General features: G+C 41.3%; 1 protein-coding gene across 2 annotated transcripts in view; it reads right to left on the bottom strand.

The window, feature by feature from the left end:
• Positions 1-26,136, bottom strand: part of HGFAC (HGF activator) — a 42,936-nt gene extending 16,800 nt beyond the window's left edge. The window contains exons 1-7 of one of the 2 annotated variants that reach the window (XM_084517512.1): positions 25,740-26,136; positions 24,147-24,201; positions 22,221-22,317; positions 16,264-16,337; positions 10,755-10,868; positions 9,576-9,707; positions 8,094-8,204 (exon numbers count right to left, since the gene is read on the bottom strand). In XM_084517512.1, coding sequence (XP_084373638.1) covers positions 8,094-8,204; positions 9,576-9,707; positions 10,755-10,868; positions 16,264-16,337; positions 22,221-22,317; positions 24,147-24,201; positions 25,740-25,805 — 649 coding nt within the window. In that variant the 5' untranslated portion in view covers positions 25,806-26,136. Of the gene's footprint in view, positions 1-8,093; positions 8,205-9,575; positions 9,708-10,754; positions 10,869-16,263; positions 16,338-20,616; positions 20,738-22,220; positions 22,318-24,146; positions 24,202-25,739 lie in introns of those variants that run through there. The other variant, XM_084517513.1, reaches the window with a different exon arrangement.
• Positions 26,137-26,574: the final 438 nt, after the last annotated feature.

The raw sequence follows: 26,574 nt of genomic DNA, 5'->3' as shown, positions 1-26,574 counted from the left end.
TTGACTTTATTTTTCTTTCAGATATGCATATCTTGTTTCATTCTGCCAATATTTTTTTTTCCTCTGATGGTCCTAATCCTGGGGCAGGATAGCTTTAACTAACCGTTTCATCCAGTAATGCTTTGTTTTATCCAACCTATAATGCTTTTATCAAATACAATGTGAGATGAGTTTCTTTTTTTTTGTATTGTTCTATGTGAGCGCATGGCAGGAAGGGAGAGAGGTAAGAGGACAAGGCTGAAGTCCCCTCTCTGCTTAAACTTGCCCTTACAAGATGTCTTTTCTTGCGTCTTAAATATCAATTATCCAGATAGAATAGATCTTTAGAAAATCATAGAAAAGCAAAACCTTGGTAGAATTAGGAGAACATCCTCAGAGGTTTCCAGGAGCAAATGCCCACTACTGTGTAAGTGTCTCAGGAAGCCCCAGAGCCAAATGCATGCACTACTATCCCTGTGCTGGGCATAGCGAGCACTTTGGCACTCACTAGACAGTAAATTGTTTGCAAGACAGGGCATTCATACCTGTCTGAAAACTTTCTAGTGCGTCTATCAATTTATATTTACATGTCATGTTTCATCTATTAACAATGAAGATGAATAGCAATGAACGATGAAGTTTTATGCCTCAGTATAAATTTATTGCTTATACTGCCTCAGCACTGTTGCTTCCCAAGGAGTCCTTTACAGTCAAGTTTCATTTCAATATGAGCTCAGATTCATTGGAAGGGCTTGTCTTTTCTTGATCCACCTAGAGGTTCCTCAGTCTCCTTTCCTGGGTAGCTGTGAGTTCCCAGGATAAATGAATGTGTAACATAAAGGAGTCTCCAGCATTTGTACAGATTGCTCCTATAGGCATTTCGCTTCCTTGTATAAAAATCTGAAGAATTCTCGGGTGTTTTGAGAGCAACAAGGCAGACTTGGCTGGATAAAGTGTAGCAAACACCATGCTGAGAGCTATGAAGGACGTATTAACCTGGCATTGCTCTTCATCATCCTCCCAAAAGAAAATCTGCTTCTTCTTCAGAACAAACTCTCCCTCCCTGTTCCATTGAAAATCTCCGTAAATAACTAAGAAGGTGCCAGGTGGGCACAGAAAGCAGTTGCCATCTTTTTCACACTATCATGAAGAGAATATGAAGTCTAAGGCACAGAGGCAGCAGCCCCAGGACTAGGCTGTCCCTGGCTTCAAGCAGTCTGCTTCATATTGCCATGCACTAATCCCTGTCTCCGAAAGTAAGAATAATAACAACTACTGTCATTTTCAGAGTTTGCAAATTAATGAATATAAACCACAACAGAAATATAAGGGGATGTATATTTCTGTGTAATTCTATCACATATTTATAATATTTACCTAGATCTCAATATTTCTATTTGGGCTTATGATTTAATACAACAGAAAATAACACATAACAAATTTATAACAAATAATCGGTTCATATTATGAACCAGCTTTCCAGTTTGTTGAATAGCAATAAAACCTCCAGTCTGACAGCACCTAACACTGAAATAAATCCCCACTGAAACCACAGCCTTATTATGAAACACAAAAACAATCTCTCTGAGCCAAAAATGATGCAGCAATGTAGGAAAATTGGCATCCCTTTGTAATGAATTAAATTTAATAGAAACTTACCATGTGAAACAAGAATGAATTTAGGACTGGAAAAACAGTGATTTATATAGCACAAAAGATCTTTTTAAGTTGCATCCTAACTTAAGGATTGCACACACCATTCACTGCAGCTGGACTTATTGTTTAACATATTTGTCTTTCAACTTATCTTTGTAATCTTGCACTTGCAAATACTTAAATCAGCTGAGATAAAACTGAAGGGTTTTTATTTTATTTTAATAAAAAGTAATGTATAAATCTACCTTCTGAGTAAATTGAGTCTTTCTGTATAAAGGTTTAAATTACTCTATACACTCTGGACAGAAAAAGACGTTCTGGCACTTAATGATGGCCAGTAGACGAGCACTTGCTCATTAAAGAGCAAGCAATAAGAGGGGGTTCTCTGAAGCACCTGAAGCATGCAGAGTGGCCTGGTAGGAGAAAGCAAACAATAGGAGAGGCAAACACTGTAGTGGATATTCTAAGTGGAACTTCTGAGTTCTACCACAAGTCTGCATCTTCCTGCATCTCACTACATCCCCCTTAACCACCTATCATAAGAGTAAGGACTAAGCAGATGCTTCATATTATCAGCTGCTAATATTAATGATATTATTTTATACTAGGATTATGACAAAGACTAATCAACTAAAAAGGCACCAATGCAGGCACACAGAAGGTACCATAGAAATTTCAGTGCCCACCAACATCTGAAAAATACATTTATTTGTAAAAAATAAAGTTTTCTTTTGATCTCCAACCTACTCCTGTCTCCTCAGAAGTTTTTGTCTAGTCCTAGTCCTTATCATTTGATCTTCATAAAGTTAATCTTTGCAATACACCATACCACAGATAGCATAGCTCATTAGCTTTCTCCTCTGTAGCCCAGATTTGTTATGCCCACTGTAAATGACTGACACACAGCCTGTATGCAAATGGTGCTCCCTTCTTTGCTTGTGTTTTCCTCTATAAAAGCCAAAATCTTTATTATAATTCCTAACTCTGTAAAGAAACCAGAGATATCAGAGTATCCTCTCTATCTCCACTCACATTCATCATCTCCATAAACAGTGCCTAATGAACATTGCTTTGTGAAGCCACAGTTGTCACCAGTCTCCTGTCCACCATCCTGTTATATATCCTAGTGCAGTGAATCAGAGGTGCGTTCTCAGTTGATAATGACATGTTCATGTACTTCATCTTCCAGTTCCTCCTACCATTTACCGTTTCAGATCTTAGCCTACCAGACCTAGTTTTTCTCCATGAAACTAGCTCCAGCAGCCTTTTTGGAAATAATTCAAAATCTGGTAAAAATCCAAGCCACCTTTACTGCACCAGTACTTTCTGCAACAGTACCCTAGGCGTCCTCTTCATTATCCTTGCCTTTATAAACCTTGCCCTAACCTTGCACAACCTCCTAGGGAACCCATAAACTTTATGCTTGCAAACCATCTAGTCACTTCTCCAAACCATATCAAACCATAATGATGCTATAGAATGCCATTGGTAAACATAAAAAGTTTTCATTATCTTCTTGCTATCTTCTTCAGAAGGAAAGATTTAAAACTTTCCCTCCAGCCTCCAGAGCTAGATTTCCTTTACGAAAGTACCTTTTTTAGCAGAAAACTGCAAACACACTATGTCAGTAAAACAGCCACTAAGAGGGTGGGTTTGCTGTCTTTTTCTTTTTCTTTTTTTTTTCAACTTCTTTTATTAACTCAAACACCCCCAGTTACTCAAAGATGTGGCCAAGAGTTTTTCTTGTATATAATTATATATTCATCTATTCTGTCATTTTACTTTTCTAAAATTCTTCAACCTACTTCTGACATAAACCAACACATCTCCTTATATAACCATAAACCTTCCACAATTAGCATTCCAACTCATACTTGCTTTAAAGCTATGTTGTCCCTCTAATTCCATTACCAATAGCCTACAGGGGAAAAAAAAATAAAAAGGAAATGAAAAAAAGAAAAAGAAAAGAAAAACCATCACCACTGGAAAACATAAGGGGTTTTCAGAAATACCCTCAACAACCCCATGCTTTACCATGACCAAACTACTAGCAAACACTATTTCTGATTTTTTAATACACAGCTACCTAAATTTTGTAAATAGTTCCACAAGAACAGACCCTGAATTATTGCTAAATCCTAATACCACAATAACAGAAACAGAAATAAACCCCAGCTAGCCATCAAAACCATTGTACCACCTAATGCACCCCAAAAATCTAGTTAAAAGTTAACAAACCATTGGCATATGTAGTACGAAACCCACCTCCGTTATCCACGTATGACTGCAAACTATTTCTCTGCTCAGTGTCAGCAAAACAAAGTCATCTGCAGATGACTTTTTGTGGAAGTGTTTCAGGAAAAGGCTTGGCAAATAGTTAGAGGATAAAGATACACCACTAACATTCACCAATAAATTGAGAATACATTTAAAAATTCCATTGAGGCCACGAAACTAACTAGCAACCCAAACCCCAAAACAATACTAAAGCAAGCACTCCACAGTCAGAAGGAACTGTTTTTATTGCAGAAAGGAAGCCAAATATACACCAGTTCCTACTTGCACTTCAACTAAGGCCTGCAGTATGAATACAATGGTGCTTTTTCGACCCCAAAAGCCTAAAGGCACCAATTTCTTAAAAATAAATAAATAAATAAATCTATGTCTCTTTCCTTCACCTTCCAAGTCCCTTTAATATCTGCATAAATGCCGAGTATAAATGATTAATCTGTCGTCTGTTCAAGTTGTTCCTCATTCTTTGTGTCCCTTAGTATTCAGGGAACATTTCTACCACAGCTTCTCTTGGTTCAAAGAAACTTGAAATATCAAAGTAATTTTACAATTACATCTTCATTACTGTTTGTCATGAGTTATTGCCTCCAATGAAGTTAAACATTTCTCAAGTTAAACATCTCCCTCAGCATCTTCACAATTCCCTCCCTTCTCCCCTACTCTCTATGCCAGATTGGGCCACAGATAAAGTATCACCCTTACATGCCTCTTAGTTTTCATTTCTTTCTCACCTTTATTACTGCCAAAGTACTGACTCTGAACCCTTTTTGTGACTTTCTCTGTACAGTAAGATGAGCATTGCTACTCTTGGTTGGATAATTAATTCTGAATTTTCACTTAAAGCTTGGATTCAGAGCTCCCTCATCAAGAGCTCTGTCTCCAAAGTGAACACAGTTACTCTTTATACAAAATCTTGTTTGTGTTTCTTTTTTTTTAATTTACAAATACATATGTAAGTGCAATTATTATGAATTAAGCTTAATTAAAAGTGTATACCTGCATAATTTTAAACAGCATCTGTTTGGGGAGGGACTTTTTAGTGATGTAATCTATTTTCCTTTCCAAAAATCTTATGCAGAAACTGTGTTAGAACATTTTTTAAATGTCAGGTCTTTCTTTAATAATGATGGATTCTTCTTTAGGGGTTAGAAAATAAATTATTATTACCAAAAAAATAGAAATCTATATTAGAAACTGTCTTTTGTATATAGATCCCCTTTGTTATAGACATGTCCTATGTTACATTTGTCACCACCCATAGTTTTTTTTAATCCATCTCACAATTTGCCAAGAACTGCATGGCCATTATGAGAATAGCTTGGCAATATCTGTAATGATTGTTTGCAAGAAAATGATAAAAATTGTCAAAAATGATTTTAAGCTGTGATCAAGACCCCATAGTCTGAAAAAGAGACCATCAATGGACAGATAAATAGGTATCTGCAAAGTTACAATTATTCTGTTACTCACAGTACAAAGTGGGGGGAAATGAAATTATCAGGGAGTAGGTTTTAAGCTAACAATAGAAAATACTGTTTCTCTTCACATCTATTTAAATTCTGGAACTTCTTGTCATGGCATGCTCTGAAAGGTGAAATCATAAAGTTCTATAAAGTTCAGACAAATTCAGTGGAAAACAAGTAAAGGTCTATCAAATATGAACATCCAGTGGTCTGCTGAGAAATTCCTCAGACCAGAAGTATTTCTCTGTAATTTCCTGCTAGTAGCGCTACTCCTCAATTATCCTCTACTTTACCAGTACTCAAGGCACAACAGTACTCAGATTTGTGATCTCACCCCGGATAACACTGCATTTATTTATATTTGTGAGTATGATGTTAAGACAAATTAGCTGATTTTCTATTAGAAATACATGAAGATTGGTTATTTTTTGTAGAAGTCAAGGGCAGATCACAGAGATCTCAATCACATCACAGCCCAATAACATTTGGGGGTACTTATCGTCCATTAAATAGTTTTGTTTTTGTTTTCCTTCATTCTTTCCTTCCTTCCTTTTTTTTAAGGCATCTTTACATCACAACTTGGGTTTAAAGTTGCCTCCACAAATGAACAATTTAGAATAAAGTAAATTTTATAGACACTGGGATGGGGACACTGCAACTTTCTCTAAATCGAGCATTATAACCAGAGGCTACTGAGATTAAAGTGTAACCAACCTCCCAACTCAGTCCTGTGAGACAAAGGAAACTACAAGACTGTAAAAAAAAAAAAAAAAAAAAAAAAAAAAAAAAACAAGCCAGCTGTGCTCACAGCAACAAATTGAAGGTTTGAAGAATAAATTAATCCAACACATATTTAGAAATCTGTTCCATGTGCTGTGAGATCACAAACTCCCTGTGCTTTCACCAAAATACCATTGCATTTGAGTGGTGGCACTATCAGGTCAGTAGACTCCAGAACTAATTTATTTGCATTAATTTAGAATGCCTAAATCCTGGCAAAGAGGCTTCTTTTTTTTTTTTTCATTTTTGTACTTCTTTGTAAGCCCTTGACACATAAACACAATCCTTCAGTACCCGTTTTGTGTGGGGGTGTTAGGCAGCTGAATGCAGATGGATTGTAAGCATCTAAAGCCATTTGTTTAGCAAACCAAATGTTTGCTTTTATTATTTTCAAGTAATCAAGAGCACCTGCTTATTTCTTGTTCTGAGCCAGTCTAACAGAAAACCAGTATTACAGCTACAACACTGCCATCCTGACATTCCCAATCCCAGACATGCTTGGCGGATGTTTACATACAGCATTGCAGCTCTGGGCATGGGAAGTTGATAACTAAATAGGAATTTGGAAAGTGTTTTCATGTGAAGCAGTGTGCAGTCCTCCCCAGGATATTAGGTTGCAAATGCACTGTATACATGCAGTCCTGCCACCCAAATCCATGGAGCAGCAAAGCCCAGGAAAAATCTCACTGGGGCAATAGAAGGACAAAAACAGAGCTACAGTGAGCTACTTCCAAGAGTCACAAACTTGTTTCACATGATTAATCAGGTATCTGGTAAATGAAGGTTCAGGACCAGTTCATAAACCATTCAATTTGCCAATTCTTTCCTGATATCTGTTATTCTAGCTGTACTGCCAGTCTCCCAAGTAGATTTTTTCCAGTTTGAATAGATGGCTGCACAATTTGTTAACCCCCAGAATAACAGAGAAGATTACCAGATACCAACTTATATATTAGTGCTCTCATTTTTTGTTTATTTTTTAACTCAAGCACTCAATCAGACCAAATAGGTGCCCACCATATCTTCCAGAAGCCTTATCTTCGATTTTGATGAAATCTAGATCAAAGTCTTGGGGTTTATGTACTGAAAGCCACAGCCAATGAGTCAGTTGGAATCACAGGCTGGTATGAGTGCAGGTCTATTATAAATTATGCCTAATATCTTTGGTATTTAAAAAGCAGCCACTGATACAACTTAAGATTTAGTGTTCAGGTGAGCTTTACAAAGAGATGTAACCCTTGCAGTGAGAAATGTTAAATATTCTGCAGTGAAGTTATACCAAAAACAATGCAGCAACAAATAAGAAGCAGCAGAGAGCTAGCACACAGACACCAAAGGGCAGATTTCTCTTCCCTGACCCACCAGTACAAGTAAGAATTTTTTAGGTAAGCTGTACAGAGCTAAATGTGATATTAATTTGAAGTACAAAATAATCCAAACAAAGGGTGTACATTTATCTCTGTCTACATCTCACAACAACCTCGTGCTACCAAATATAGCCAGCTGCTAGCTTTTGTTAGAGCACAACTCCTTATTTCATGAGGGGACAGCAAAAGATGCTTGAATCCATGGGGAAGCATTTGTATTGGGTAACAGCTCTGTGACTCTGACCCTACAAAATGGGCACATGCACTTAGTTTTATGGACATGAGTAATTAGATTAAAACTTCTGTGTTTAATTTTCCATAAAGTTAAGGACATGAACAAATATTTTTAGAAGCAGTGTTTCAGTGAAGAAGAGTGTGTCACGTTCTACACTGGAGGAATACATTAAAAATTGTTTGTGAAGTTCTACATTACTGTTCTGTTATTACAAGAAATGTCTGCAAAGGTAAAATACAACAAAGAGGTAAAAAATCCCTACGCTTAATACATACATGAAAATTCCAACTTCCCTGCCCGCCAGAACATTGTTATACTTACCAATATTGCAATACTTTCCTACAAAATTTCTTTTGCAATCACATACGATTTCCCTACTGGAGGTAATCATTTTACATTCTCCACCATTCATGCAAGGATCACGAACACAACCTACAAGCAGAAGACAAAGATTAAATCAAAGATACAAGCAATTCAAGAGAATCCGTCCATTTTACCTTAATTTAGTACATCTTCTTCCTGCATATATATTTTGAGGAAGATTTTCCTTTTTACTCATCTCAGACCTACACCTGATATGAATTGAAGAAAAAGAAACTACGCTGATTTCTGCCCACTGAGGTCTGTCTCATTGCTTTCACTTGTATTGGATAATGTCAGCATAGCTATTGAAAAATATTATTAATGAACAATAGATAAAAGGGGGTGGTGATTGTTATTACCAGTGGTGATGATGTTGGCATTAGCATTTTGTTCTGTACAGAGGGTTCTGCCAATTCCAAGTTTGCCACAGAGCTGTGTTGAAATTTGTAATGAGGTATCTAGCAGGAAGCTCAGCCAAATATTTAGGGTGTCCAACGAGGAAATATGAAGTCCTATTAAATTTACAAGCTCTCCCAAGGACTCCCATTGTCCTAGAAAGCCACCAACTCTCTCCATATGTCAATTTCCACTTCTGTAAGGTGGAAATAAAAGCACCTAGTTACTTCAAAGGGCTTCTGTGAAGCTTACTTGGTACTCTAAGTTATTTGGTAGTCTAGGGGGGTGGATCCAGTCAGCCAGACTGAATAACACAATAGCCATACTGGAGCATACACACAGAGGTAAGGCATACTTTTGCTTCCCACCATCTATCCTTTCAAAAGGGAGGTGCCATGATGGCTTCATCAGATAGGTGACAACCTGGAGCACATGCCCTGCAGCTAGTTGGATAACTCTGTCTGGCACCTGGGAGCCCAAAACAAGGTGGAGGCTTCACAACTTAAGCATCACCCTGGTTGGAAATGAGTATGTTGAGCCTAAAGTCATGGGGACTCTGGGTTCGATGCAGGGCAATGGGATCCTGGAGGCAAGTAGTTAACACACTGGGATAGGCTTGGGAAGAAATCTCAGAGGAAACAGTAACTTCAAGTAATTGTAGGTGTGCGGGGAAAGAGTAGAGGAGGGTGTGTCTCTCAGGCACGTTACAGCTTTGGAAGAGAGAAAAGTCAGAAATTTCAGCACTTCTACTGTATCATCTGCTGCATATTCCTACGCACTGCAGTTCAGGATTGAATCTCCGTCAAGGACAGCACTAAGGCTTGTCACTAAAATTCAGCTTAATTCATTTAATAAAGATGGACACACTAAAGTGATTCCCTGGGTCAGCATTACTGCTCACACATGGGAGGATACGGCCCTCTTGGGGAGGGCACGTGAGCTGCAATAGCAGCCTGGCTCTGGTAACACCACTCAGACCCTGATACCCTTACTATCATTTATCCCCCATGCTGGTCAAGAGCTGCAATAAAAAAGTGTGCTTACGTTCATGTTTGATACTCTGGCACTCAATCTCGCCATCCACACATGTGCACTGCTCCACAGCTCCTTGTTGGACTCTTGACCAGGTCATGCCCACATCAAAGTACTCATAGAGACTGTTGTCAAAACATTTCCCTAAAACACAGTTTAAAAAACATCACAGGCTTTCTGAGGTTATTTCTTGCAGGAGGCGGCACCACATACCCTTTCTCCCTTTTTTTCTTGTTGAATTGATGTATGTTTGTTGACAGCTGGTGCTTCTCAAAGAAGCCAGCCTCCAAGGTGTGGCTGCGCTAAGCCACAGCTCTAAGGACCTCAAGGCAGAGGTGGCTTTCTCCTAAAGCTCAGTTAACATGGCAGCATCATTTCAGCCCTCCCAAAAGTTCAGTCAGCAAATACAAAAAATAAAATCAGTGATGTATTGCTGTGTCTGTCACACTTTATGGTGTCAGTCACAGGCAATGGGTTGCGCTGGAGATGGTGGAGCACCAACACTGAAAAGGGCATCCTTGCTTATGGTGGGAGACAGTCTAGAGCTTCAGGAAAAAGCCTTTATTAAACAACAGCAAGTGTACCTGAAAGCCCTTGTAAAAGCCAAATTCCTCCCTTGACATGCAGTAAATTGGGAGTGACACCACCACAAAACTGGAGAAATGACCCAAGCAAAGTTCTTCGGCTTGAATCTCCTCCACCTTTGGAAATGACTCCCCTGAAGGTGGAGAAGCTGTACAGGTGGAAGGCTGACATCATAGGAGAAGCTGAAATGGCCCCGTGTCTGCATATGCACAAGCAGTAAGGCGTCACCTGAAATGCTGCTGCTTTTTCATGTCTCCCTGCCCTACCTACTAGATGGTATTATTAGTCTTCTCCAAACATGTAAGTGATATTTAAATCTTAAAAACAGCAAAGGGAGGGGAAGAGGCTCTTTGTGTTTCCCATAACTTAATATCTCACTGGCTCAGAGCATGCTTGGATTTACAACTGTATAATCAAGCTATTTTCAGCTGTCCTGTCACTAATGGATTGTCTGTCATAACCATTTGGAAATCCGCCTACACAAACATCCATGCTGCAGTGGTCTCTCCCATCACAACAACACTACCTTTTCATTAAGCAAACTTTAATGAGCTCTACTTACTGCTCGTATTTCATGTTGTAACACTCGTGTAAGAAGATACTTACTCATCTGGCAGTCCCTTCCCGTGAATTCCTCAGAACAGGCACAGTGGTACATCCTATGGCCGTGAGCGAGAAAACAGGTCCCTCCATTTTGGCAAGGGCTGTTTGCGCAGTAATCTAGGCAGGCCACATAAGAAGCTGCTGTTAATGACTGCCAGATAAGCCGTGCTTTGTTGTGTTAGGCGTCGGCTTGGTTACCTTAACCATTCTGGTTCGATGCACAGTGGTTTTAATACCACCTATGAATCTAAAACGGTCTTTATCCAAACTATTCACGTTGTTCTTGTTTTAAGCTCCAGAGCAGCTATACTTACCCAGCTTTTTTAAAAAGGAGAGCAAACCACTGTGCTGAACCTTCTCCACCAGAGTAACTTGTCCCATGGTGGTGGGTTCAGGCACGTGTGAAGTTGTATGGTGAGGAAGAAGATGGGCTGAATGCCCACAAGATGGAGCTGTGCCTTTGCACTGGGGAGGGAAGGCTGCAGCTCTGCCTCTGCCCGGATTACCGCCCTGCATGCTTCGCATTTCAACAGAAATAACCGGGATTATGCATTTTCTCTTTCAAATGACACGAAGGATGATCCTCCACAGAGGAATTTGCTATGGGTTTTTGGATTACGTCTAAAATGAAAGGACAGCCGGAACAAAGGAAAAAACTTTTGAAGCAAAACAAGGGCACGTCCAAATAAATCAGGCCAAATGAAATTGAGCTGGACCGGAGTAGTGTATCTGTTTGTACGGGAATTTTCTAAATCATGGGAAAATAGGTTGGAAGAGAAGAGGGTGCACCAGGACGACTCTCTCAGCCCTGTGATGGAAGCTCTACTTCCATCAAAACAAAAATTGTGAGTCTAGCTGGCCACCCAGAGCTCCTGATTCCAGATAGTATCCAGGACAGTATCTCCCCTGAAGTCAACCAACAACATATTTTACACCTGTGGAAGAGTTAGCCTAACATCTTGTCTGCATTTCAATCCTTTTTGTTAAAGCTAGTCCAACTCTACAAGAGCAGCTGTAGAGTTATTCAACCCAAGTGCTCCTTTGGTTAAAGTGTGGTCCTAAATATGGGAGGTAATGTATGAAGACACAGGCACACACATACAAAGCTGAGGTGAAGCATGAAAGAGCAGATCCTGAACTTGGCTATGGCAGTGTAAATGGGAAGGTTCCCCTGCACTTATCAAAATATTTACTTCAGGACAGAGTGGTGTAATTGGTGTAAATACCAGCCTTGGGTGTATTCACTGGTAGTTTCACTCCAGGATAACATCAAGGGAAAGCAAGTAAAGGCAGTGATGATTCTCCTGTTCATGCTGCTTGATAGTTATGAAATTTGTAGTGACGTAATGTTTCTTCAAAGGCAAATTCTGTATTCCCTATACCCATCAAGTCCAAACCATGAGTTGGTCTCCAGGCCATCCTCTGGTGCAGCAGTGCTCAGTACCCTCATTAAACTTGCAAAGAGCATTAACATCCCTTCCTTTCCTTCCTAGTCCAAGTCCCTCACTATATCACACCTACGCACTGCCAGACTTCCCCAGGGTATTCTGCATCCCTCCCCTCTTGTCCTGGAGCCCAGGACCAACTTCTACCTCTGAGAGATGCTTCTAAGCACACGGACAATTCACACCTCTCTGTAAGGAATCCTGCCCACCATTAACCAGGGAGTACCAAGTCCCTGCTTGTTCAGCCAATGTCTAAAGCCACCCAGCATTACCTCCCCACTCTCATGGGAAAAACATTCTGTGTTTGCTAGCAGTCACTTTGACTTCAGCTTCACCTCTCTGAAGCTCTGCTGAATGAGCAGGAGCCTTGTCTTGCCTTGTCTAACCGTATCTGCCCACAAAAACTTTCTGTTTCTGCCACCCACCTTTCCCAGGGGCTGCTCTTCCTCACAGCCCCCCCTGCAGTGGTGCCTCTTCCTCCTGCCTGCGCAGCCCACACAGCACTAATTCTCTAGTTCTTCTTTCCATATCAGTCCAAACATCTCTTAAAAAAAGAACTTGGTGTCTGGCTGTCTGACATTTTTTTCCAAATCAGGGTTTTGGCCACTCGTCCAAGATTTCCAGACGTTCAGCAGCCTGAGCAGTAATATTAACAGGCTGCCCAAGATCTGGAGGTCCCATACATAAGGGCATTGTGCATGTATGCCTATATATTTGTATAAATCTGAGCCATGCAGGCACAGCCTGGCCCATGTCCATGAAGGTGCTCACCTCGGGCGGATACTACACATGTTCTCCAAAGGATTTCCGGGGCAGGAAAGGCAGATCCTCTAGAAACCTGAACAAATATCTCCCAAAGGCAGCGATAAAGCTCCTGCTAATTTCAGGGGGTTTTGAACAAGCGCTCCAGGTATTGTTTCTGTGAGCTCTGGCTCTGTACTGCACAGTGCTAACATCTCCCTCCAGCAGAGCCTTTATACCCAAGCTTAACTTCACCCTGCAGCTAAAGGCTTGTTGGTAAAACTTTCTCTGGAAGTTGGCAGAAGTATTTTTCTGGATCGATGCCTCAAATGCTTGCTTAACACTAACTTGCAAGCAGCTTCAATGGGTTCAAGCAGACTCCCCACGTACACAGGGCCTGGAGAGAGTCCATGCTTCAGTCTTTGATCCTTCCCATCCCAGTTTGCACACTTCTCACTAGTCAGCCAAGGATGTTTTCTCCCCCCAGAATTTCACTTTTAACTGCTTTTCAGGTGCCTATAAAGCAGCTGAGACTCCCCCAAAAGTGCGATTAGGTTAGATTAATGGGATTCTTTTCACAATAAAATGGTATACTTTCCATGTTTAGAAGATCAGCATTATTCAGTTTGACTCCTGCCCTCTTCCCAGTTATTTTCCCCACCAAGTGAACTCTCCTCCCTTTGCTTGAAATACCCTTCAGCCATTTTGCCACTCCTCCCTTTAGAACTCAACATAAACTTTTACTCTTTAACCTATGGCTGGTGATCTGTTAAACCTTTTCCAAGTCCAAATACAGTGCCTGCTGCTTAAAAAAATAAATAAATAAATACATACATACATAAGTAAATAAAATAGAACTATGCTTATAAATAAACAAACATCTCAATACTTTTATATTTAATTTTACAAAATCCTTAACGCTTCTAGAAATAAAGTATTTTCTTTGTAACAGCCTGCAATGATTCCATCCCTCTCTTTCTTTTCCTTTTCACTCTCACACATACAACTCTTGCTTTCTGGAGAAGAACCAGTAACCAGGGAAAGGCCTTACTGGGGTTGTAGTACACTGACAGCCCTCATCAAGAGATGGGCTGGCAAGCCTTTCTTTTAGCAAACCACCCTACAGAGAGTAACAGCTGAAAATTAGCTGAAGAGTTGGAGACAGCTGCTCATGGGGCTGCCAGGACCACAGTGATGGGCAGGGAGCGGGACAGAGGTGGCACGAGGAACCCCTGGAGGAGCAGTGGGGAGAGGGGGAAGATGGAGGGCTCCCCAGTAAATCCATCCTCCACTGGGGAATTCCCTTTCCTGGCCAAATGGACTATCTTGGGTCCCAAAAGGACACAGGTCCTATAAGCCCTGTGTTTTTCTGTATAGGAGGAGCAGCAAGTGATGCCAGGGTGGTCTGGGACTCATTCACAGCAGTGAAGAAACAGCACAACAGAAACTCTACCCCCAAGACTTCAAAGAGAAAAGGAAAGGAAAAGGGCTGAAAGATCTGTTCTGAGAAGAAATGGAGTGGGGAAATAAAAGCAGTAAGGATGGGGAAAGACGAGAGAGGCAGGAACCCTCCTTTTAAATTCACTTTAGGGCAGAGCCCAGGGGCATTTCTCAGGTGCCGGAGAACCACTGGTGGGGCTGGACCTGAGTTGTGCCTGCCAGGATGCTCACTAACATGGAAATGCAAAGCATGGGGCTTGGCGAGCTGCTTCCTCAGTCACTGAAACAGCCTCCTGCCATCAGCCAGACACCACTGTGACACGGTTTCACTGGAGGATTAAAATAGTCATGAGTTACTGCTTCCAACACTTCACGCTCTGGGAGGACACCCATGAATAAGGAAGTGGAACCTTCATGACCTGACTCTTGCAAGCATGAACTGTCTATAAAGTCTGTGTTCATGTCTGGCACACTTGCATTACAAAGGCACATGCACTGCTGCTTGTTTTGGGTTAGGCCATTTGTCTCTGATCTGCTGTTGATCTGTTTTAAAGCCAGGCTGGAAAATAATTTAAAGTTGTTAAGTTTAAAATGATGATGTTGCACACTGCTTAATTTGAGACTCTCAGGATGATTCAGCCAGCATTGGCTTCTCAAGTGCTCTGGTAGATTGTAATATGTTTGACAATGAGTCTCCTGACAGGATGGAGAAATCCCTGCAAGGGGATGGCAGAAAATGTCCTTTGTTTGAAAGTGAGAAGGGAACATATAAGGTTGTCCAGCCAGATTCCACAGACTAAACAAGACAGGTCACATCTGAAAGCAGCATCAAGGAGAACAGAGGAACATGATCAACATTTAGACACAGATCCAAAAATAGACACAGGGGCATCAAGTCTAATCAGTGCTACATACGATTTTTCAACGCCACCCTGTCACTGTATAAATTGAGGACTAGATGTGTATATTCCTTGCAAAATGAATGAGTTAGATGCCTCAAAATGAATGTCATATGCTGCCAAATGAGATCCCCAAGCAGCCAGCCCATGAAGCTGGGGAGACAGCCATGCTAGAGCCAGCCATCAAGGTAATGCTGAGGACAGGGATGCATGCTCCCCACAGGAATGCTTGGGACGTGGTGCTTTCACCCACTGTGTCACTTAGGAGTGACTTATATAGAAAGGAGATTTTGCCACAGATCTTGGCTTCTCGTTTTAGACAGACTTTCACAATGAGGTAATCATAGCACTTGAGTGGGGTGATCCACATGAAGCTGTAGCACTGCTTGGCTAAATAACCCTTTCATTCTCCCTCGGTTCTCTTGCAATGAAATATCTGTCCTCTTGTATTTTCTGAAGCAGCCCATAGCCCAAGAAAGACTGGTTTTGAAGGCCTACCCCTTACTCTGAGATCTTGAGGCAGGACAGCTGTAAAGCGATGGCTGTATGTTGTACACAGTGTGAAATGTTTCTGTACCTTCTAAAAAAATAATAATCAAAGAGACAGAAAATGTAGCTGATTAGATTAGGGAAAAACTAAAAGGCACCTCCAAAGCATGAGGGAGGAGAAGATGATCACCTCTGTGCTCAGCAGGAGCTCAGATTTCCATATTGGCTCTGCCATAATTTCTCTCCATGGCTTTGGGTTAGTCAACAGTGAATTAAAGACTCTGTGATATTCACAGCCTCGTGGTTATGAATATTCAATGGCTATGAATTCACAGCTATGGTTATGCAGAGTCACAGAGAGACCCCAGAAATGGCTAGTGTGAAGGCTTGTTCTGTGTATACCAAATAAAAGCTGCACAGAAGGCACTTTCCCTTCCTGCTGTAGATGGCAAAGTAGGAAGCAGGTAAATGGTGTGACTAGGCAATGGTTTGCCTTACCTGTCTGCTCTTTGGAGAACAACTTGCAGTACCCCCATTTCCTGTCGCGGTCGTAGTTATGCGTTGTTGAACACCTGGAAGGAATTAGAGATGCAGCTTAGAGCAGCTTCAAACAGCATGGATGTTGCACCAGGTGAAGCAAGAGGACCCCTCACAATCACAGAGAATGAAGGGCAAGCATGGGAAGCTGTTTCACCCCGGCTGTTGTTGGAGCAATTTGTGCACAGAATATTGGGATTTTTGGCTTTAAATAAAGATCTTACAGAGAAGAAGATGCTTATGAGGGTTCACAGGCTTAGGGCTACTACAGACCACTGTGCCCCTCAAAACATTGCTTCATTATAGCCAGGCACCGTCTTTTTGCTCTCAGTCCAGAAAGGCCAAGAATATATTTTTACATTGAAACTACATGGCCTTTGCTCTTTGGCAATATGTAAATTCATACCTTTTTCCTAGTCAGCATCTGTTTCATTCAAACTCTCTGAACACCAGAGGAAAATATATGCCTTTTTGTTGTTGTTAAAGATGCTCTGCCCCATCTGTTTCAAATTAAATACAGACTAAGAATGAGATGTGGAAGCAGAACCTAAGATCCCCAATGAATCCTCCAGAAAAAGGAAAATTAAAAAAAAAAAAATCTGCTTTCTATTTCTAAGATTAGAAAACAAAAGACAGAAATAAAAACCAAAACCAAAGCCAATAAATTATGTCTCCTTTATTCATTACAGAACAAGCCAAACAGGACCCAACCCATTTCTGATGGCTGCCAGTTACCTTTAATAATCTGCGGAGGCAGAAGACTGTCCGCAGAGGGACTTTCTCCTGGCTTGCAGCAGCAAACATATTTTACACTCAGTTCCTTTAAAGTATTTCTAATTTTTAGTTTGCCTGACAAAATGAGGAAATAACTGACGTATGGGTGGTTTCCAAAGGCACAGATAAACCCTCTCCTTTCTGCAGAGCAGCACGTTGAATCCTGCACCCCACACTGCCTATGAGAACCCTACAAAGGCACCATCCGGGCAGACTTTGACGGTCATTTAGTCTGTGCACTTTTGCCTTTATCTGTCTGTTGCCTCCAAGACTCATAGCACTCTCACGAGCACTAAGTTCATATTCCCCTCTTGAAGAGGTAGACTTACTTATAGGTTTCCCCAAGGTCATGCAGGGAGTACATGACTGAATCAAGCCTGAACCCCAGAGGTCCACGTCCTGTCCCAATATTCCATCCACCAAAACATCCTCCCTAGCTGGACATGGCCCTAAGGGACACAGTTTAGGGACATGGTTTAGTGATAGGGCTCAGTAGGTCAGATTAATGGTTGGACTTAATGAACTTGAAAGTCTTTTCCAACCTAAACCATCAAATGGTTCTATGGTTCTGTAATAAATATTAGCTGTACCATCTGTCACCACATAGGGAAATGTGTGGCTACAGGGCATTGGAAGAAATAGAGGTTTTCTTTATTTAACACATCAGATAATCTGTTTTTATTATTTGCATTTTCATTATACTTTGAACACTCGTGTTATCAAATTATCTTTCCACTCCAGGACCCTAGAAGCTAGGTCAAAATTTTATTGTAGAGCACATCTGTGTTTTTTAACTGCCCTACCTTTCTTCTTAACTAGATGCTATGTGGTATTTAAAATGCTTTGGTTCCTATGGAGATTCTGAATAGGCCACGCATGTTAAGTTAGTTGACCTCAATCATATAAGGTGCATAAAAAGAAAGGTGCTTAGTATTCTAATGCAAAATAACTCAGCATGTTCTTAAAGATGCTGCTTTCTCACAGGCATTAAGGTCCCTGCAATTCTGCTGGGAGTTGATGGAAATTTCCCTGTGCTCTTTTGGTGGCAAGTGGATCATCATGCTCTTTTAAAGGATGGTCGACAGCACATGAAGATTGCAGTGAGTTAAGTGCTTCTCAGCAGTGTGTTATTTGTGTTACTGTTGGCAAAATGGCCTCAGACTTCACATTTCATTTGTGCCAGTAATGATGGGGAAGGAGAGTTTTCTGAATGACATAATTATTGATTTAGCAGAGTGGTGTTACACTGAGCAGCATGGGGGAGGCAAATGGAAAAGGTTCCGTATACATCTAAAAGTAGAACTAACTGAGTATTTGTCATAAAGAATTGGAGCAAATTCCTGTCATTAGGGGGAAAAATTATACAAAAAGTAATACTCTGGACTCTGTCCAGCAGGTGTCATGTTAGAAGCAAATAGAGAGCTCAATTTTTTTCTTCATAAAGGTTTTTTTTTTTTTTTTTTTTTTTTTTTGTCATAAGAGGTCCTGCCTTTGCTTCTTCCAGTGGCTTCCTGCAACCCACTGGTTCTCTCACCTAATGCTCTTCACAATCTGTCCCCTCATTCCTTATCATCCCACAATGACTACGAAGGCGTTGATCATGCCCTGGGCTGCCAGGCTGCCTCCTCAGTGCCAGGCTTCCTACACATTCATTTAAGCTTTTTATATTCTGCCATGTTTCTTACTGTTTGGGACAAGCTCTACACATCCTCAAAGCTACCTCACTATTCTCCCTCCTTTCCTTTTTTCATATCTGTTATTCACTGGGAGGCTTTCCAAAAATGTGGTAACATTTTGGTCTTTCACAGGATGTTGCCTCCAGCTGTCAGACCAGCCAATATCAGCTTATTTTTTCTTTGTGCTGGTTTTACTTATGCCCGCTCTCAAAATTTTTGGGATAACAAGTGTCTTTACATCAGCCTGTCACATAAAATTGTTAACAAAAAAGTAAAAACTTAAATACACAGATATTGAATTACACCAGAATCAGTAGCACACTATTACTAGGGGTTGATTAAACCAATACTTTAACCTATGTGTGATAAACAACACGGAACAGAACCAGGAATGGACAGACAAAATGGTGGACCACAGATGTGGCCTAACTGATAGGTAGAACAAATGGAAGAAAGGCTATTTTATCCATTGTTTTATCCATTGGGAGCATTTTGGGAGCCTTAATAATAAAACCTTTTGGAGACCACACAAAGCACCGAGCTGGAGCCAGATAGGTGGAAGGAAAGAGCTTCGTGGTCATGTCTGGTGCTATCACTATGTTCAAGGCCTGGAGGTTCCCTCTGGCCTCCTTAGGCATTGTCCCAGCCATGAGAGATAGCCTGACTTTGCCAAACACCACCAAAGCAACCACCGCCAGCACCAGCAGAAACCAAAGCCTGATGATTGGTGTCTCCTGGCTCACCCTGCATATCCTTCTTTTGTCAACTACCATAAACCCTCCAGCTTGAAATTCATTACCTTTTGTCTTCTGCCAGCTGGACAAAAAGCCCTCTTTTGAGGATTTGAGCCCTGAGATCTCAGGGGAGCTCATCCCACCACTAGCAAAAGGGACAGGGTTCAGCAGCAGCCCTGCAGCCACAGGATCTAATCAGTTCAGACCAGCCACATTTGTTCTCACAGGTGTCCCTGGCACTTGCACCCCCATTTTGTCCATCCCTACATTGTTTTGTGTTTCTGGAGGTGCGAATGAGCTTCATCACCAGTTCCAGCATTTTTTTTTTTCCTCTAACACAAAAGGCGAATTTACATGACATCTTTAGTACCTGGTAAGAGAATGCTAAATAGGAATTTATCTGTGAAAACAGATTATAATTAAAGGGGAATGCAATACAGGATGCTGTTAAAGGAAGTTTGTTATTTGAATACTGCAATTATTTTGTCTTCTTTCCTGTGTTTTCGATAAATATTTATAAAGATACAATGTTGTTTGTTGCACTCAGAATTAAGTAGGGAGAGGTTACTGCAGTCAGAACTCTGACTTATGTTGAAATGTTTAATGCTAGAAATCATCAAGGTCACGTCTGATCTTCTTAACACTTTTAGCCCTTTTAATCAACATCTCAGCTTTCATAAGTGAGATATTCTGCATTGTGTTAAGATAGACACTGCTCTTAAATGCTTTCTGAAGCAGGACTGTCTTTTTATTAAACCTAACATCACGGGTTAGTGCATTATACCTGCTTCATAGGAAGTATAAGAATGCACGTAACAAAACTAAAGCCAGTGGAAGCAGGCTTTGGCTCACAGTCTAGCCTTGAGTCAAGCCTTAAGGTTTGACCTGAGGAGTAAGAACATGTACTCATTAAGTGCATACTCCAGAACTCTCTTGGTCTTGATCAAGCACAGAAAGCCAATTATTACAGAGAACCCTTGCAGACTAAGCAAAATATCTAAAAAGGAGCAATTTCTCCTGGTCTGGTCTCATTCCCAGAAGGCAGGTGGCTCCCAGCCTCCCACCATCTCCATCCTTGCTTGCAGCTCATGGACAGGCAGCAGCAGGAAGGAGCTAAGCCTTGTCCTCACCTGTCTGTCCCCTGGGACCAGTTCTTCACCATCAGCCCACACGGGGCTGATGCCAGCACACACAAACATGCACAGAGCACATTTCCCAACAGTTCCTCAGGGCTCTGTTCCTGGCATCTGCGTGCCTGAAGTCACACACTGCATTGCTTTTATCTTATGAAAGAAGAGTAAACACTGGCCAGAAGGTCAACCATGGGGTTAAATGGCCTGTCAAAACCAAACAGCTCCAGCTGCCCTCCTCATCTACCCACTTGTAAATGTCTTTTTAAAAAAATAGGAAGCACAACTGCAAAGTGTCCAAGGTCAGCTCTAAAGTATGCTTTAACCTTGGATCCCATACATTCACGGGTTTTCCATTTCTGTAGCCTAACTGGCTAAAAACAAATACACAGTGTCACGTATTAACAAGACTCATCTTAAACATTGCATGAGATTAAATTGGTCCAAAGGTCAAGCTCATTGTGGCTGCAGTCCATCAAGGACAGGTTTCACACTAGAAAATTATTCCAGTTCCCTTCCTTTAGTTCTTGAATCCTTGAGGTGTTTCTTGTCTGGATTGTATCTTTGGATGCTGAGGACAATCAGATGTGCTCTCCTAACCTGAAGCTCTGTGTCCATTTGCAACACATTGTGTTGTTTGTATTACACCAGCCCTTGCACTTGAAACAGATGTGCCATCAGAAAGACAATAAAGATCCTAAAAATAAAAAAAAAAAATAGTGCAGCATAAAACCTGCAAGTTCTGTCCTGCATGGGCCAGCAATACACACTCCACAAAACATCTTCATCCTGAAAATGTGTATGTATGTGCCTTTCACATAGGTCATCTGTGCATATATTCTCACGTTACTGGTGCCCATATTCTCCCTGCTTTGTTGCCTTTGGTTTCTGTTAATACACTCATTAGACAGGTTTGTCTGCAAGTTAGTCTTGTTTATTCAGTGCTTGCTGCAGTAGGGTTCCCACCTGACTGCCCTTAACCTTAAATGAATAATGAATACTAACAACTTCCACATGTGAAAGAACAACCTTTGCTCAAAACTAGGAGACCTGGTCTTAAACATACTAGTAGAATAAATCTCTACTCAGGAGTAATGCACCATGCAAAAGGAGTCTGGTGCCAATCAGAATAGAAATTAGAGATACGGGGGAAAAAAGTCAACTTCCCTCAAAAATCAGCTTGTCCCTGCTGCACTACAAGTACAGCCCACACAAATCAACCAATTTCTTAACAAAGTGTCACTTCTTACAGGTGGTCATCTCTCTCCTTTGGCCTTCAGCAGAGGGTTGCTGTCTGGTAGTGGCTCATTCTGTACCAGCTCTCCTCACTGATAGAATTGCAATTCCAATCTGAAGGCCAAGGAAAAAAAACATTTCTGCAGTTGTTGAGATTTATGTGGTTTTAAGGACCCCACAACTGGGTTCACCCCCCTTTGTGCACGACTATTGGTCCAAGGACCATGAGTATCAGCAGTGGAACAGCATTGCCCTCAGTGGGCGCAAGAATGAGCCCATTTTAGTTACTACAAAAATAAGATTAAAATACCAAAAGCATGACACTTTCATTTGAACATTGTCTTCATTTGTGAACAACATTAACTTACCATTTCTTTCGGGAAAATATATTTGATAAACAAGAGTGGTAAAGCCTTCCGCCATACCGGAAAGGAAATTTGCATAAATTTCCATCCTCTGTAAACACTGCAATACAAGAATAAAAACCTCATCATGCACATGAACACCAGCCCACAGGTATATATACACGTATTGTATGTTATTATATGAAATTGTAAAGATAGATAACTTCAAGTTTTTCAGCTGTGCTTTGGATTCTGTGTCTTTGCAACTTCTAGTGCATAAGAAGAGGCCAAAAATCCTACATAATGACTAAGTCAACAGAGAGTAATGGGCTATGTGGTAAAGATCACAGATCATTTCAAGCTCAAAATACATTACAATTTCTGGTACAGCAAATGCCAATTATATTCATTAATCGCAATTATCATTTCTAATTATGGAGTATTGTAATAGCATATTAAATTGATTTCTGAAGTAGTATCCTTTCAGGCTACCTTTCACTTTGTAATATCTGTTTAAAACAATTGAGGCACCAGGCAGTACAAACTGAAATAGAAACAGCCAGGGGAAAGAAGGTTTTAAAGGTTGTAGGGAAAGGTTAGGGGGTGACGGATAATTCTGTATCCCTTTGGGATAAATGGAGATAAATCAATGGGACTGGTGTCTGAAAAGGGCAAGTTTTACATTTGCCAAGTCAGCGATAGTTTTGTAAGGATGGGTGGTGGGAGTCTAACAGAAAAAAATCCTTCAAGATGAATGTTGAGAATGAAAGAGACTGAAGATAAAAAAAGACAATGGAAAACTGTCAGAGCTTATTTAACCATTAAACTAAAAGCAATCCATTCTGAGAACCAGGAGCATGAATGGGAAGCCAACAGCTGTTGTAGGTGAGAAATGGGGCGTACAACCAAGCCTGCAGCACAGCATGTTTCCATTTCTTGGTGACGACGTGCAATCACTCCATGTCCTGAGCTTACCCTGCAGTTATGGCTGGGGTTCCTGCACACTCTTGCAATATCTGTTAACCATTTCAAGCCCTGTCATATTATCTCAAAGAGCTGCTGAGGCCAGTTGTTAGCACTATGGAAAAAAAAATAACCCAGCCTGGTGGTCCTAGCCCTTTTTGGCCAATTGGAATTACAGTCACCCCATCACTTCTGCATTGCCACTGCAAAATAGCTTCCACAAGATCCTTTGCTATCACTTTTTGAAATGTGGTTTTCAAATTTATTTGAAAATTATCTGAACGAATTGAGCAAATGTTCAGATATTTACCTTAGCTGTATGATAGTTCCTGTTATATGTAGCAAGGACAGTTGTGAAAACACATCCATCCAGAAGACATATTTCATCCCATAGGTCGTTAAAGACTGTTCTAAGATGTAAAGGCACCACTAATGGTCCAATTCATATAATCCATAATGGCAAAAATGCAGGGCAATAAAAGCTTTAAAACTGGAAGTCTGCAATGCCCGCACACAGCCAGGACATCTGATTTTTAATGTGCCATCTAAATAAAGGCAGTGCAGCAAATTGCATGGTACTCAAACCCTCGTCTCACACAGAGATCAAGGGCTGTGTCAGAAATTGAACCCATACATACAAAGAGTTCATGTACTTTAAAATGCAGGGCAGACACAGCTCTGATTAAAATAAAGGGAGTTGCACATCTACAGCCTGACCGTATTGTGAGAAAACATAAGTCACACCAGCTCAAAAAAATGAAAATCCCATCAGCACCTTCGCATTAATCCCCACCTGAAGGGAAATTATCTTAGATGCCTGAGCTAATCCCAAATTCACCTCTACGCAGACATTAATATTGTCATAACCATTCCATAATCCTTATTCATGTTGAAACAAAGACAGGCTTACTACCAGCTTGCACAGCATGGATGCAGACAGGCAGATCGTTCTTACTGTCATGAAACCTATTGGATTTGACTTTGTACCTTGTGGGTGAGTGAACTCATGTTTTGAGCCTCTTCCTGCCCCAGATTTGTAGTGCTACAAAGAGAAAAAGAGAACGTGGATTGGAGAGAGAAATTCACTCTGGGAACCATCCTGTAGAGACAAACATGCTTTCCAAGGTGCCCTCAAGCTGTGTTTCTCTCAGTTTTTCTGCAAAGATCTCATTATTTGCACCTGATTTTAGCTGGGGGCACAACCTGATGAACCAGGGTAAGTAAACACTGGCTAGTGAAAGGTCTCTGTTAAACCAGAACCCAGCACAGTACAAAAAAGTCTGAAGCCCTGCTCCATTATATCTTTCTACTGCCAAGAGACACATGCCCTGTTTCTCTGCAGAACACATGCATTTTGGGGCCAACTGACAGTTACAAATAATATCTTTTTTTTTTTTTAATAAAAAAAAAAAAAAACAAAGTCAAAATTTTGATTTTTTTCTTCCATTTAGCTGTATCCCCCAGGACATTAGCTAAAAACCAACCTCTGCTTTATCTGGGTTCACCAATCAGCAAGCAAAGATCACTAGGCTGAGCTGATTTGAAGCCACAGGAAATAATAAAAAAGGTAATAGACCTAAAATGCTGCTGCTACCAAAGCTGCTGACAGCTGAACCATAGAAAGATAAAAATATAATGAAAGCAGTCAAGGAAGCAGCACATGATGAACATAGAGCAGTGCAGAAAATGTAGTAAGCAAGCAGTAAAGCCAAGCTGTTGCTAAGATATATAGGTAGGCTTGAACAGTTCTGGGGAAGAAACAATTTTAGCACTCACCCTCTGTGCTAATTCTGTCTGCACTGGGAAGTCCCTGATGGCTTCAGCCAAGGCTGATCTTTGTCCCTGGCACTGTGAATGTCCCTCTCTGCTCCAACCTACAACATCTACAGAAATACTTCTGCACTTCACTTGGACAGTCAGGATTATAGCATCAGTTAAGAAAACCTGAGCTAGTTTTAATCTAGCTGGTGATAAAAGACTAACCGTGACACACACAAGTGTGGGTGAGAGCTATCAGCTAGGCCATGGTGGATGCCGGGCCACAGCAGGGTTCGAGCAAACTGGCAAAGTCAAGCTGGCATGGACATGCATTGCCACAGCTGCCTTGCAGATATTCCCCAAAAAGGACACAAAACGTGTTTAAAACACTGACAGGCATGGCATGAAAACAGCAATAGGAGGAGATAGTTGCCATCATGTTGTTACCAGCTAGCAGCGAAGCCTGGTGGGGTAGCACTCTCTTTCCATGCTATTGCAGGTACCTGCTTGCACCAACACACTTCTGAGATGCGTTTTTAAAGTATTACAACTTTAGTAGTCCCTACTCCCCCTCACTCTTGCCCCTAGCAAGCATGCATGTAAGCAATTGCTTTAAATGTATAGGGACAAGCCATCCTACAGGCCCCTGGTTAGTCAGCATTGCTGAGAGCCCTGATCTAACAAACCCCTTTCGTGTTTCACTCGAAGCACTCTTCCTTTCCGTCTGGCCAGCGGCATCACTCATTCAGCCCCTGGGCAACACCGTCCTGCCAGGCAGCACATAGGAGATCAGCCACTCCAAAGCAGAGGAATCACACTTACCATCCTCAAACAGTCACCACTCAGAGCCAGAGCAAAGACAAGAGTGAAAGCAGCACAGGCTTTCATCTTCACTCTCCTCTCACAAAGGTTTTTCCTGGCAGAAGGAAGCTTCCAGGGCTGGGCTGAAGCAGGAGGGTGAATCAGCAAGGAACTTTCGCAAGGCACTGTAATTTACTTGACTTTAGGGTATTTTAGTTTTCTAAGTAAGCAGAGCTCTTATCGTTAATCATTAATGTCTTTGTGGGTAGATGGGAACGCCATGGAGTGAGATACCCTGCCTAAACCGCAAGGAGCAAAGAGGTTACAAAGTGCCTGTCCCTCTAATAGACAGCAGTATCCTCCCTTCCCTCCCCTGGGCTCATAAAATAGCTAAGGACACCTCGAGAGCAGCTGATCCAATGTTGCCTGTAACAGAAATCATTTAGCACCCAGACACTTCCCATCTTCCCTTCACGAGCTAATTAAAAGCACGGTATAGCAATAACAGGGAGCTCCCAACAAGCCCACTCAGGAAACGACATTGCATTGCAAAATATGGAACAGATCAATGCCAGTATCAGACAGAGGAATTACTCATTAACAGATGGTTACCTGCCCAGCTGTGACTTACAACAACAGCCCTGCAGAGCAACAGACTGGGAAAACTAAAAGGAGAGAGAACACACAGCACTGACAAAACAGTCGGTGTACCAAAAATCTCCCTTCTGCAGCCACCTGAGCAAAGCCATCTGTCTGGCAAGTGCTTGCCCACGATAGCTGCACAGAAGCTCTTCTAATTGGGATGCAGAGTATTGCTAAAACTGAGATTTCGCCAGTGGAGGCTGTTCCAGCCCCA

This window comes from Aythya ferina (genome assembly GCF_964211825.1).
Source record: "Aythya ferina genome assembly, chromosome: 4".
Lineage (NCBI taxonomy): Eukaryota > Metazoa > Chordata > Aves > Anseriformes > Anatidae > Aythya > Aythya ferina.
Note: the sequence above shows the minus strand (reverse complement) of the source record. Positions and strands in the feature narration are given on the sequence as shown.